This window comes from Cydia amplana, chromosome 26, assembly GCF_948474715.1.
Source record: "Cydia amplana chromosome 26, ilCydAmpl1.1, whole genome shotgun sequence".
NCBI classification, from domain to species: Eukaryota; Metazoa; Arthropoda; class Insecta; order Lepidoptera; family Tortricidae; genus Cydia; species Cydia amplana.
Window position 1 is genome coordinate 8,560,296 of NC_086094.1, and position 15,276 is coordinate 8,575,571.

Sequence of the window (15,276 nt, forward strand, 5' to 3'; positions counted from 1 at the left end):
CATATATCCGAAAATCACTACTGTTTGTTTCCGGGGCTAGCCACTGCCACCTTTCTAAGATCCTGTTATTTTTCGATGCACGGCCTTAATTTATCGCCACTCGTTGGGAATTTCCTACTTTTCGCACTTTGTATCGTATTCTATGGGCGTTTTTTTTTGTTGTCCCCGACACTTTTTTTTTCAAATTTGGGATATTTTATGTTATTTCTACTCAGAATCACGAGCTCTTTCTATCCTAATAGGAGAAAAAAAGTGTCCTAAGGTTTTTATTTCCATTACGTCACCATTTTTCATAGAGTTTGTATGGTGGTCGCGGAATGGAAAGATCGAAAAATTTATGGAAATTTTGGGACACTTTTTTTCTCCTATTAGGATAGAAAGAGCTCGTGATTCTGAGTAGAACTAACATAAAAATCCCAAATTTGAAAAAAAAAAAGTGTAGGGGACAACAAAAAAAAAACGCCCCTATACATCCTCGCACTAATCTGCGATTATGAGTGACATGCATTATACAGTAAGTTACGTTCCCGATAGCGTTTATGTCAGTGCCAAACTGTGGTAGCCACACTTGTGTTTTGCGTTTTCAATTCTTATATAACAAATGTTTCAAAACAGCAAATGAGAACGAAATTAAACTATCGTGAGACATACTAACATTAAGTTAATTTTACGGTTTCACTCACGTGAGGCGATGGCTGAGATATGCGTCATACTCGTGAACGGGTGCTGTTTGTGGAGACTGGTCTATTTAAGCTAACACGATATTTAGTAACTTTATTTTTGAGGATAATTACATGGACATACCTCATTCGGTTCTCGTATGCTATTTTATTTTTACTATCATTTTCTTTCTTAATGAATGTTTTAATTAGGTATACAGGATTTTGATTCTTGGAGACCCTATACATATCTAAGGATAATTTGATTAACTACTATATATTATAATCTTTTAGTTATGATGACACTTAGAGACATTTACATCTCTAAATAATTTTAGATTATAGTTTTTGTATCTTTGTGTTTTTTTTTTCAATACTATAATAGTACCTATAATTGTTATAGCGTTTTTTGTAATTCGACATTTAGAGACTTTATACATCTCTATATGTTAGTTTGATTTGATATTTGCGGCTTAGGTGTATTTTATAATTGTTGATGTATTTTTTTTGCTGTATGTAAATTCCATATTGACGTGTAAAAGTGCCCGTGTGGCCTATTTGCTGAATAAATGTTGATATTTGATATTGATATTTGATATTTGTGATTTTAGTCATAGCAGGATAACCTAAGTGACCTTTATTATACACTAGCGACCCGCCCCGTCTCCACGCCACGCCACCTCGCACGGGTTAACAAATTATACATAAACCTTCCTCTTGAATCACTCTATCTATTATTTTTTTTATTTTTTTTATTTATTGAATAATACAAGTTACATGCATGTTAATATTACAGGACCCATCGTGGGCAAAACCTTGAGGAGGTTTGTGTGCCGATGGGGAGTTCAAGAAAAAGAAATCATGATACATATCTATCTTATAATAACTAAAATTATTATTATATGTAACTAAGGTCGTTAGATTGCAACAAGTGCATTTTAATAACTTTTTTTATATTTTTCCCGTTTACATATTTTGCTCTAGCATCTTCTGGTAAATCATTTAATATTTTAGGCAATATATATGTATACAGCCTAGTGCCATATATGTTATTATATTTGGGTAAACAATATTTGTTTTGGTTCTGTAGGCTTCTTAGTTTTGTACATCTTTTATATTCTTTTAGTTTAGTGACATGGTGATATTCTTCAGTTAGTATGGCTAGTTTACATTTATTTTGAACTGGGAGTACATTACAGTATTTGAAAAGTTGTGCGTAGTCTGTTTCGTGCTTCTTTTTTATATGCTTAGGTACAAGTGTCTTTAATAGTCTTATCTGTAAGTTATATATTTTTTCTATATATGTTTTAAAGGTTCTACCATATGTGCTCAGAGCGTAACCGATCACAGAGTCAGCGAGGGCTAAATACAACATACGTAAGGTTTTGTACGGTAATTTGTACCTTAGTGTTGACATTTTACTTAGAATTGCTCTTAATTTATCGCACACATAATTAATATGAGGCCCCCAGTTGAATCTGTGGTCGATTATGAGCCCAAGATACATGTGTTCTGTGACTACTTCGATTTTATCACAGTTACACGTTGTGATATTAGGTTGGTGCAGGCAGCTATGTTGGTGTGCAACCACAGTAATGTCATGAGTAGTTTTATTCTGAGCCGAACGAATATGCATTATTTTCGTCTTTTGCGCGTTAATTACTAAACCGACGTCATGCGCCCATTTGCAAAGGGTGTTGAAGTTAGATTGCATTGTACGCTCGGCGGCCACTATGTCACGGTCGGCTGTGATAATGCATGTGTCGTCCGCGAACTGATAGACCGAGCCCTCGGTTATTATGTTGCACATATCATTAACATACAGCAAGTACTCAGTTGGGCCGATTATGGATCCCTGCGCTGTGCCTTTTTCGGTTTTTATTTCGTCACTGTATGTGTTGTTTATCTTTACGCGTGTATGTCTATTTGTGTGATAGTTTTTCAGCAAGTTAACTAAAGGGCCCTGTATACCGCTCTGCTCTAGTTTGTAATACAACGTTTGATAATCTAACATTTCAAAAGCTTTGCTGAAATCAATGAAAACAACGAGCACATGCCTTTTTTCATGCATGTGCTCGTTGATTTCATTGTTAAAGTCACAAAGTAGCTGAGAGGTACTTCGGTTTTTTTGGAAACCGTATTGTTTACTGTTTATTATATTGTTTTCAGTCAAAAAGTTACTGATTTCGTTACCGAGGTATCTCTCAACTATCTTATCGATACACGACAATATAGTTATTGGTCTATAGTTGTTATAGTCTTTATGCACTCCTTTTTTGTAAATAGGGCGTATTATACCCGTTTTGAGTTCGTCGGGGTATACAGATGTCGCAAGGCAGGTGTTAATTAAGTGAGTAAGAACTGGTGTAATGTTAATACAATTTTTTTTAATGTCTATGACTCGAATTTGATCATACCCCGGGCTTTTTCTATCATTTAGGGCTTTGATTATTTTCGAAATATTGGCACATGTCGCTTTTTTAATCCTCATTGCCACCTCTGCGGCCCCGGCAAACCCAGTATGGTCGAGAATTTGTGATTTACATTGAACTGATATTTTATTTACATTATTATGAAATTCTCGGGCAAAATTACTAGAAATCTCTCTTTCATTCATTTTAAAATGGTTCATAATTACATCATCAATAGAACAATTTATTTTTCCGCACAGTTCATTAATTATGCGCCATATTTTTCTTGAGTTTTTGAAATTTTTAGTAATTTCTTGTTTAATGTACCTATTTTTAATAAAGTTAATGTATTTATTTGTTTTGTTACGATACTTATTATATAAAATTCTGTTTTCAATGTTTTCCGGCGATTTTTTCCAAATTTTGTACATTTTATCTCTTTGTTTACACATTATTAACATTTTTTTATTTACCCATTTACATTTTGTTTTTATATTTTTACACCTTATAGTCTTTTTACATTCATCGTATGCAGTTTGTATTTTTTCCTTAACGAAGTTAAATATTCTATTCGGGCAATTGTAGGCAAGTGCTTCATCCCATTCAACCTGCTGCAGCGCAATATCGACCTTATCGTTATCTAACACGGTGACTAATCGCGCCGCGGGCGCACGGGCGCTTGCGCCGGCTATCGCTAGCGCACAGCCAGTTATGTAATGATCTGCAATAGATATGTTAATGACCCCGGTATGTACTGAGTGGCAATTTATCGGCCTCAAAAAAATATGATCTATACAGGATCTCGATATAATGTTTCCTTTACTTTCCTCTCGGGTGAATTGACTTATGCCACTCTCTAGTCCTAATTCAGAAAGCCTATTTAAATACGTAGTGTTAATATTATTTTGTTTTTTCAAGTCAATATTCATATCACCAATAATAATCACTTTGTTTTTGTCGGAGATGTGTTTTATAGTTGAACATAACTCGTTTACAAAGTGCGATTTGCATTTATCGGGCGGTCGGTACACCGCACAGATACTGATTTTTTCTTTGTTATTTATGTCTATGCGCCCGCTTAGCGATTCAAAGTGTAAGGACGCATGGGGGATCAGGGTAAATGGGATGGTTTTGCGTACGTATAACATAACTCCACCGCCTTTCCGGTTTTTTCTAAGATTAGTATGCATGTTATAATCCGGTAAATTAAATAATGATTTACATGAATCGGGTATGTTAACTTCCGTGAGTACAATTAAGTCTATTGTGCGATTACTATGTGTAACTATGTATTCTAAATGCGAGAAGTTTAACAAGATCGATCTTATGTTTACATGCAGTGTAATAAGATATCGACATCCTGTTGGAATAGCACTTATATAATCGTTCCAACTGCTGAAAGTACCTTCGTTGATGTTGAGTGAGCTACACATTTAACTATTTATCTTTAGGTAGGCATTTAGATGTCTTTATAGGTGTGTAAGAGTCAATCCGTTTTGGAAGCCCAATATTCAATATCACTCACCGATCTTATAGGATGTGTTTTACCTTGCTCGTCCTTCTTGATAAGTATGCATCCTTTTTTACACCATACAAACTTATACATATTGGTTTCCTTTAGCTCCGACTTGGCTTTCCAGAGTAGATAGGCGGTCGTGGGTGATAAGGCCTCACGCATAAAGATCCTGTAATCTTCCGGTCTCCCGAGGTCGCGCCCTGTGAGGGTGGTGGTTTTGGATTCGTCCAGCCATTTATCCCGCCGTCCTTCGCGAAGTGTGACCACTACTGTGTCTAAATTCCTTTTTTGTCCCTCTGGTGCCTTATTGGCTTTTCTGTATGTTTGTATGATGTCGTCGGGGTCCTGGTTTATTTTTTCAGCGATTTTTTTCACGATCTCCTTCAGGTTTTCACCTTCCGTTTTTTGTATGCCGCATATTTCCAGGTGATTTCCCATTTGGTTTTGTTCCATAGTGTGGACCTTTTGCTCTAGTAGTTCCACTTTGTTTTTCATGTTAGTGAGTTTGTTTTTCAGGTCTATGTTTTCGTTTTCTACCCTCTTTGTTTTTTCCTTAAATGAATCTAGGGATTCTTGATAGTCATCTATCTTATCAGAGTAGAACTGTAGCTGACTCTTTAGTTCTTGCTCGAGCACCAGTCCTAGTTGACGGGTTAATTCGTCTTTCCAAATTTCCTTAATTTGTTGACGTATTTCTTTGACGAGCTGGTCTTTATTGTGACGCTCCGGTACTGGTGTCGTGACGTCGCTGGTGTTGTCGTCCTCAGCTGGGTCTGGTAGTATTATTGAGATTCGTTTGTTTTTGCTAGTCCCCGTGCATTTCCGGCATTTCCATGCTGCGTCAGTTGATACTAGCGCAGCCAGTTGCTCATTAGTTATAGATACACATCTACCGTGCCACCATTTATTGCACGTACTACACTGTAATCCAGAATCCTTCTTGGACACTATTTTTCCGCATTCGAAACACTTCGCCATTACGAAAAATACACTGTTTACGCTTATTTTTAATTGTTATCACTACTAGCAATTAACCGGTTTCGCGGCCAGGTGCAAGGCAGAATGCGCACGACCTACCGCGTCCTGTTGCGCAAGCGAACTGATTAAAAAAACCGCATCAAAATCCTTTGCGTAGTTTTAAAGATCTAAGCATAGGTACATACAGACAGACAGACATAGGGAAGCGACTTAGTTTATATAACGACGATATAACAACGGTGTTTTTCAACATATATTATTTGAGGTAAATACGTATATATTAATGAGATTTTTCTATACTTACATGCCTTTAGGCCGATATACAAAAGAATAATTACCATAAAAAATATAAGCACAAAGGGATAATTCGTTTTTGCCCTAATTGCTCGTTTTTGAAGTAAAAAGGAAACATTAGTTGTTTCTGACATTTTCTACTTTTATGTTGTGGAACATACAGGATGTTTTTCATGTTTTTCAGCCCTTAGCCATGATATACAAAAGAATATACAGGGTGTCAAAGTCACGGCTACAGCCCAATATCAACCTTTGGGCCCGATTTCGGATTTTGAAATAGACATCTGTTAGATATATTTTAGACATCACCAAGATACGATAACGATATGTTTAAAGATATAACTTGTCAAATTTGACATTTGTGCGGTTCTGGAGATTGAACGATTTCCACAAGATATGGCGTAAGAGATCCAATTCACATCTAATAGATATCTAACTCTATCTAACGTAAAAGTGACATTGGTTGCCCGAATTGCGCTGCAAAAGAGAACTAGTTGAAATCTAAACTGTAACGTATCTAGAATGGATCTAGTACGTGTGGAATACGGCAGTTTGTGCATTCCGACAAGGTTCACGATGACGCGCCATACACAAAAGGTATGGCGTTCAAAGGTATTTAAACAAAATGGCAGACTACATATATCTGTAATTAATTTTATCGTAATTATTTCAATTTTTAACGGACACGTGAATTAAGTAGGTACTTAATTAAATAGTAAAATTAATCCGTGTCCATATATTCGATTTGTAACGTGAGTTACTTTAATTTAAAATTTATAATGCCAATCGTTGAACATTTATATGGCGGATGGCCAAGGGGAGGGGGAGGGACATACATTTAGTCAGATTTTTTTCACTCCAGGGGGCAGCTCTGACTGCAGCAGCTGTAGTACCACGATCCCGACTATCGGGTCGTCCGGCCTGGGAACGAAATCATAAAATACCCGATAGTAGGGTTTTTGGCACTGAATGTGTTAAGAAGCCCATAGACAAAAGTCAAGTGTTGACCATTGTAATATGCTATTACTTGTATATTATGAATAAATAAAGACAATGTTTGTGTCCAAGGCCTTCTCCGAATTACGACGAAGAATTGCCACGGGCCGAGCGTTCCTTCACCAATGTAGCGTCAGCATATCCCACAGACAGGACATCCTCCAGACTGAGCATAGTAGCGCTACCCCCTCTGCCACAAATATACGGTAGTTTTACTCCATCTTCGAGTCAAAGTGTCTTTGTGTGACGTCCGTGTCTTTGAACGGACCATCACGGCACGGGACTCGCTCACCTCGTCCCTCGCACCCCAGTATTTTTGGCAGCATCGGTTTCATGAAATAATTGCTCTAAAATCCGTCTAGAGGATTCCTAATCTATGGCATATCCATAGAGTAAGAATAATATCCTTGGCTTTCACGGGCCTATAATCCCGATCTTTTGATATAGGCTTGCGTGGAGATATAGATTCAACACGTAGAGGCCCCTTGGAGAGCTTTTATGTCATGTAGAACGCTTGCTGGAAACCGTTCACAGGCGCAACAATAGACACCCACGAACCGGTCTCAGCAGGCATTGGGACTATTGTAGAAAAAGAGAACAGTATACCGGTCTATGGATTGAAGTTTGGGTGGGTAATGAGACTGGGTTATTGCAAAGATGTCCGGACACCTGCCATAACAATCTTTTAAGAGTATTTATTATTATTATGTGGGCCTTTGAGTGCCACGTCGACCAAGCAGTGATCTATTGTGACGCCCGAAGTTCATTACTAATGCCCGTTGAATCCAGGAAATTCCAGATTCTTTGGGCCGTAATGCTGTACCTCATAGGGTTGCAATACGTGCCTCCTTAAGTAGGTACTTCTTTTTAACATTAGTGGTCCAAAGGAACAGAGAATGTGCATTGCAGTCTCCTCTGACTCCTGGCAGAACCTGCATGTCGCATCTTGTTTCTTGCCAATTTGAAACATGTGTTTGTTCAACTTGCAGTATCCAGTCAGTATTCTAGTCGTCGTGCAGGTTTTGTGTCTTTGGAGCCCTAATTAGTAATTTTGCTGTTGAACCCAGTAATTAGAAAGAGTAAGCTTATGGTGCTCACACTGCTCACTCCAATAGCTAGGATAAAAACCGATTTATAATAAGTTAATAACCTACACCATTTCCGCTCATGAGGTGTTGGGTGGATCAACTATTTCTTGTTGTTATTCTGTCCGGTCAGTCAAGAGACAATAGTAGCATAGTTTGTTAGAAGACATTGTTCACCACCTTCTTCTGACACGCTTGGTAAACGACCCTCTATGGAAAGGGTTTATAAAGTTTCACAAAAAAGCGTGTCTTGGAGAATTTAAATGCCTAAAAATCAGGTTTTAAAGAGTGACCCAGGGGATTCAATAAAAATCTGATTCACCCTGTTGCAAAAAGCTGGGACAACGCGAGTAAGATGATGCCTAAAATAAAAATAAATAAAAATAGAATCATATAATGCCGTTATAGTATTTTATGCAACCGTTGTTTAAGAGAGGTCAAAAAACGCGAGTGGCGTGAGTAACAATTTGAGGCGAAGCCGAAAATTGTTAATAAAGACGCCACGAGTATATTTTGACTCAGTTAAACAACGTTGCATACAATACTTTTTCTACGACCAAGCACTTACTTTGAAATAAAATTGTAAATTTAACAAATATTTTTCATTCAAGAAGTAGCAAAGAATGGAGGGTACGGGCGGGAAAAGAATGAATGAAATAAAAAAAACATGTCTATGGTTCACTCATCTGTCAGAGATGACAATTAAAATTGGTCGGCAACAATGTATTTCATATAATATTTTTTAAGTGGTGATTACACGAAGTATCGTAAAAGTGCCAAAAAGATACTGCGTGTATGCACAAATACTTTTTTGGGGAATAGACTAAAGACTTGTCTTGACAACTATATGATAGGGGTTTTAAAGTATGTGCACGACCTTTTAAATTACAAATAAAAGTACGGGAGTAGAAAAAATAAAATAAAATAGTTATTTTCGTTACAAGTGCGAAAAAGAGGAAATTCGAAACGAGTGGCGATAAATTAAAACACGACCGAAGGGAGTGTTTTAAATCGACACGAGTTGCGAATTACCTATTCGCACGTGTATCGAACAACGTTTTACAGTACATATGGCACTTTAAAGTTTCGACATACGCACGAAAAGTGCTATTTTACGCACTAGTGCGGAAAAGTAGCCCCATATGTACTGTAAAATACATTGTGTAAATATACAAGGATGCATCAGCCTATTTTGCCGACCGTAGTCACGCACGAGATGACAATCTGCCTGTTTGTACATTATTAATTACGTTCTTGATAACTAACATACATATAAATACACAACAGTGAATACATGTTTGTTTTGGTAGTTACCGCACTAGGGCGGTAAATTAGCACCATATGTACCTACTGTAAAGTTTTTTTTACAGTACATCATGCTGCTACTTTGAAACCTACGCCTCGATTCAATTTGTGGCTTTATTAAAATAACAAGCTAACTGAGTATGTGTCAACATTTAATTCAAATATTCTTATCAATTACCCATGTAATTTGACTTTTACCATTCTGTCTGTTCAAATTTACTCAGAGAAATGGCAGAAATATTGAAATGGCTTGAAATAGATTCTTAGAAGAGGGAAATAAATTAAAATGATATCGCACGCGACTTTGAGGCCAATTCGAACGTACAGTGATATCAGAGTGGTTTTTGAATGATCAATTTTTTATTTAGAAATTGAATTCTGGCAACAAGGCCCATATTACAAATACCTTACAGACTAACATACATATATATTTTATAAACTTAAAACTAAACACTAGTTATTTAGTCGATCAAACGGCGTGGCTCATTGCATTGTGGCTGCTCCTGTGTCGGATTCGGCAGTTTGCCCCGGAACCTCCGAAACACGACACCCTTCGGCCAGAAGTCGGCGCACTCGATGGTCCCCTGCAGCGGTCGCGGCACGCGCACCACAAAAGAGTTGAAGTGCACGTAGTGGCGCGATCGAAGCGGGAACACCCTCAGCGTCTTCTGGTGTACATACTCCACCACTTCAGCAGCCGTGGCGGTGTAATGCAAGCGCGATACGTACAGCGCCTTAGAGCGGTTTGGCACTACGTCCGATCCGAATCCGATCCGAACACGTGAGAATATGGGTCTAGAAAACTCGGACCGAATTCGGATATTCGCTTACGCACTAGTCCTATCCGAACCCGTGAAAATATGTCTAACTCGGACCGAATTCGGATATTCGCTTACGCACTAGTCCTATCCGAACCCGTTGGTTGTATATTAGGGCCACCCCACATCTGGCGTCTTTCGAGCGTCGGCGTCGGTCAGCGCTATGGAAAATGACGTCGCTGCGCAGTTGCGTCGACGTCGCGTCGACGTTGCGTCGACGTCGCGTCGACGTTGCGTCGAGCAGGGCCATAGAGTTGTAGACGCCGACGAGACGCCGACGCTCGAAAGACGCTAGATGTGGGGTGGCCCTTAGTGGCTCCCTGCCGCTTCACGTCACCCAGCCGCAAACCCCGCCCGCCCCGCTACCCCTCTGCTCGTACGCAGCTCGGCTTTAACTCGGACGCAGTGCGCGAGCGTTCATACAATTAATACTAAGGCTACTTCGGTCCGTCAAAAATCTTCTCCGGATTGGAGATTCTAGAATGACGGAAAGAAATCGGATGACGGATATCGGATGTAGTGCGTAACTTACCATAGAAATAGTTCTACGGCTACAACGGACCATATTTTCACGGGTTCGAATCGGATTCGGATCGGACGTAGTGCGAAACCGCCCTTACTCGGTGTAGCAATCCGCAAGCCAGAATTAGCCGTTCGGCGGTACCACACTGAGTCTTACGAGGCGCCGTGCGCGCCTTTTTCTTTCTTGATACCAGTGTGAAATCCTCCTCATCCACACTGGCAACAGGGAGCTTCTACTTGGGAGCCGCTCGTTCTTCAGTACCCTTTACAGGTACACTAACCCGGTCCGATGTGACTTTCGGACAAAGCGTCCAAAGTTAAAACGGCTGTTTTTGTTTTGACTTTTGAGTTCCTAGATCAGCAACATAGAAACTAAAGTGTCATTCAATAGAACTTGCCAACTATGTAAACAAAAGTTACTAGTAAATTGACATTCAGTGTCAATTTTAGTATGGCGGTTTGTTTACATAGTTAGCAAGTTCTATTGAATGGCACTTTAGTTTGATGTATTTAAAAGGTACTTTAATACAAGATACAGTACGTAGCGGCCCCCTTTTTTAAATATATTTCGTTAAATTTAAATAATAACGATTATTTCGCAGTGGCGCTAGTGTGCACGTTGATGGGCTCTATCTATATCTTCAGTATGTTTCTTTTTGTTGTCGATTATTGGAAATAACATTTGTTTGAAAATTTATTTTTATATCTTTTGTTCTAATTAAAAAAACATTAAAGTTAGAGCATTCCTGAGAAGTAACCCTACGTCAGGCTACGTGGGATTTCAGGGTTTGTCCAATGGCTGAGGTCACCCTGTATATAAATTCTTATATAAAGATTAAGATAAAAGATTTTTATTCGTGATGATCACAAAACATGTACGGACATGTACAGACAACAACAGCAAGAAAAAAAGGAAATCAATAAGTGTGCATCACAAAATGGACCCAACTAAGCAAAATGCTAAACACTCGTCAGTTTATAATCTCGCTAGTTAAATTATAAACTGACGGCAGGGAGATTAGAAACTAACCTAACCTAACCTACGTTAGATTATAAACTAACGGGTTCACAATCTTACGGTGTCATATACTTAGACAAGATCCATGAACTCAGGAACAAACATATGTGATAAACACACAAATAAATGCCCTCAATGGGACTCGAACCCGAGACCTCCAGCTTCGTAGGCAGGGTCACTACCGACTAGGCTAGGAGGCCGTCAATTGTAGCTATGTCTGTATGTATGTACGTCCCTATGTATGGATCAAAGTGGGAAATTCATGAGCCCTGCTTACCCCTCCGTAACACGCTTGAATATATTTATGCTTGTAGAGTAGGGGAAGGTGGGGAAAAATGGATCTCTTAACGTTTGTATGTCTTGCAAATTCTTTTTTAAATTATAAACTAAAATAGATGTCATATATTAAAGAAAAAGTGGCGAAGCCCTCCAGTGGTGAAGGCCGGATCTTTTTTAATTGTTTTTTTTAAGTACATATGAGGCAAACGAGCAGAACAATCGCCTAATGGTAAGCATTGATCGTCGCCCATTGACACCTGAAACAGGTATTGCAAGTGCCTTGCCGGCATTTAAGATGGGAGTACGCTCTATTTTTGAAGAATTTGTCAGTTGAAAGTGGCGCATAAATCCTTGTATGGGACATCTACTATTCGTGGCTACCTTTTTGAAATTGGTCTCTTATAGGCATTTTGAACAAACTAAAATATATAAAATAAAGAATCACAAATTACGAATTATTAAAATCAATTTATTCAGACAAAATTTAAACAACGACACAAAGCTGAAACATTTTAAGATAAGGGGTTGGATTAGAATATAATAGAATAGAATATCATTTATTTCAGTATAAGTACACAGTTATACAATACATATACAGAAAGAAAGAAAAAACCTATGATTAGTTAATAATGTGGATGGTATATGGACCAATAACGATGTTGCCCACCCTGTCCGTCTTGGCCGCCCTTCCCCTTGCACTAAGTAAACTCGGCCAATAATAATATTTGCACATATGGCCGAGCTAAGAGCAAACAGGCGTAGCTGCTACGGGCTAGCTATGCCGTAGCGCTTAGAGCCGCTACGCCGTAGCGCGTTGATCCGCTACGCCGTTACGCGTAGAGCAGCTACGCCGTATCGCGTGGAGCCGCTACGCCGTAGCGCGTAGAGCCTCTATGCCGTAGTGCGTGTAGCCGCTACGCCGTAGCGTGTAGAGCCGCTGTGTCGTAGCGCGTTGATCCGCTACGCCGTAGCGCGAAGAGCCGCTACGCTTCTTGGTTTACACATTTAGTGCCAGCGCTTGCTACGCGCTACGAGCGTAGCTGAAAACATGGGAAAAACCGTATGTAGCGAAAAGTGACTACCGGCCATATTCGAACTTTAAGATACGTCAGATACTGGAGATTGAAACGATATGGATTGGATATGTCAGTGTCAAACAAGTGTCAAAAGTGACGCGTTTGTTTGAAGAAACGTCACTTTTGACACTTGTTTGACACTGACATATCAATTTCAATTTCAATTTCAATTCAAATCCATATCGTTTCAATCTCTAGTATTTGACGTATCTTAAAGTTCGAATATGGCCGTACAGATAGTGCACCCGCCTGGCGGGTTGCTGGCGGTAAATGCGTTAACTATTACAGGATACATTTGATTTTACAAATATCCAGGACAAATTGGATATTTGTAACATCAAAATTATATGAAAATGATGTCAGTTGACAGTGCGTCTCGCTCGCACCGATACACGTCCGGACAGGTACGAACGAAACGCGACTGATAATTAAATGACATTTTTATGTCAAGTTCCAGGTAGGTTGCGGGTTCGAACCCCGGCTCGTACCAATGAGTTTTTCGGAACTATGTACGATATATCATTTGGTATTTACCAGTCGCTTTTCGGGAAGGAAAACATCGTGAGGAAACCGGACTAATCCCAATACGGGCCTAGTTCACCCTCTGGGTTGGACGGTCAGATGGCAGTCGCTTTCGTAAAAACTGGTGACTATGCTAATTACTGGGATTAGTTGCCAAGCGGACCCCAGGCTCCCATGAGCCGTGGTCAAATGCGGGGACAACGCGAGGAAGATGATGATGATTCCAGGTAACGGACAGATAGACAGACACAGACAGACTCACTTTTTGAACTAATACAAATCCAACAAATGTAAATTAAAACAAAATTACTTTTTAATATTAAATAAGATGCTACATTACTTTGAAGTTAAAATTATTGTAGATTACTTCGGAAATGAAAGCTTCTTAACGTATTTGATCCTCTTTCATACATTGGGCCCGATTCTGATTTTGAAATAGACATCTATTAGATATCTTTTAGACATCACCAAGATACGACAACGTAATTTTTAAGATATAACCTGTCAAATTTGACATTTCCGCGATTCTGGAGATACTCTTGAACGATTTCCACAATGTCTAAAACGTATCGTTATGTATTTTTAGATCTCAAAACGATTTTGAAACGATTTTAAAACGATAATTTAACGTAAAAGTGACATTGGTTGGCCGAATTGAGCTGCAAAAGATATCTAGTTGAAATCTAAACTAGCTGGTATCTAGTCGTATCGTTCTCTTCTCTAGAACGGATCTTGTTTTCCGAATATCGCGGATTATTACTTAAAACATTCCTTTAACACCGCCATTTTGAAAACATCACTAAACATCACCTACATTCCACATTTCAAACATTGCCCAATTCATTATTCCATAGGAATCGATAGAAAAACTATGTTCATGGTTCAAGCACTAGTAATTAAATTTACTAACATTCGCGATGCCAAATTTCGTCGGTTGCACGCGTGCGAGCGAGACAGAGCGTCCACGCGTTAGAGCGAGACAGTTATACGGGCGAAGCTACGCCCAATCAATGCATACAGCCTTCCTGCAGAGCCTTAGTGTGTCCGCGGCGCTCGAAGAGGTGCGTCAACGTGATATTAAAAAAAAAAAACAAAAAAAAATTAAAAAAATTCAATTGCGCAAAATAACTCATCGCGGTTAACGGGTTAATATTAATCTTGAAATACGTGGTATAATTAGTGTGGCCGTGTATAATTTAGATTTAAACAAAGCGTATGCATAAAAATGTTCTGTGGTTTTCAATCATCAAAGCCATTGAGATACATGTGGAGTTTAAGCCGTTTTTGAAGTAAACGAGCCGCATGCACTGCGTCCTTTGTTCCAGAGCGGCGTAATACCAAAACGAAGTAAGTGACACACAAAGACAAAAGATAAGCGGTTGAGAGGAACAATTTCAAAAATTCAATTGCTTCATATAATTTTTTTGCGTGTAAATTGAACTTTTTTTACGGTTTTCGTGTCGGTTATGACGTTTTGGTGTTGATGGTTGATGTTCAGCCATGTTGCAAGTACGGGTCGCTATTTCTATACGGAGCGGTTGGCTTCATAATTATGTCGAAGGATACCTTTGTTAAACGGGGAAATTGAATTTTGCAATTGGATTTTTTGGACTAACTGTAATGTTAGTTTAAGAGGGTAATATACAATTTTCGTGTGTGATGACACTTAAAGTTCGAAAGTATTTTTTGTAAATTAATGTTTTATCATCAAAATTAACGAATTTTGTGAACGGATATAAATTTTAAATCATTTACTGGTTTATTATTTTTTAAACAATAACTTTTTTGTATTGATAT

The 15,276-nt window shown here is 38.7% G+C and overlaps 1 protein-coding gene across 1 annotated transcript; it reads right to left on the bottom strand.

The window, feature by feature from the left end:
- Positions 1 to 3,591: 3,591 nt before the first annotated feature.
- Positions 3,592 to 5,605, bottom strand: LOC134660303 (uncharacterized). The gene has a single exon (XM_063516049.1). It carries the CDS (start codon positions 5,562 to 5,564, stop codon positions 4,557 to 4,559), a length of 1,008 nt encoding a protein of 335 aa, XP_063372119.1. The 5' UTR covers positions 5,565 to 5,605; the 3' UTR covers positions 3,592 to 4,556.
- Between the last annotated feature and the right edge of the window lie 9,671 nt (positions 5,606 to 15,276).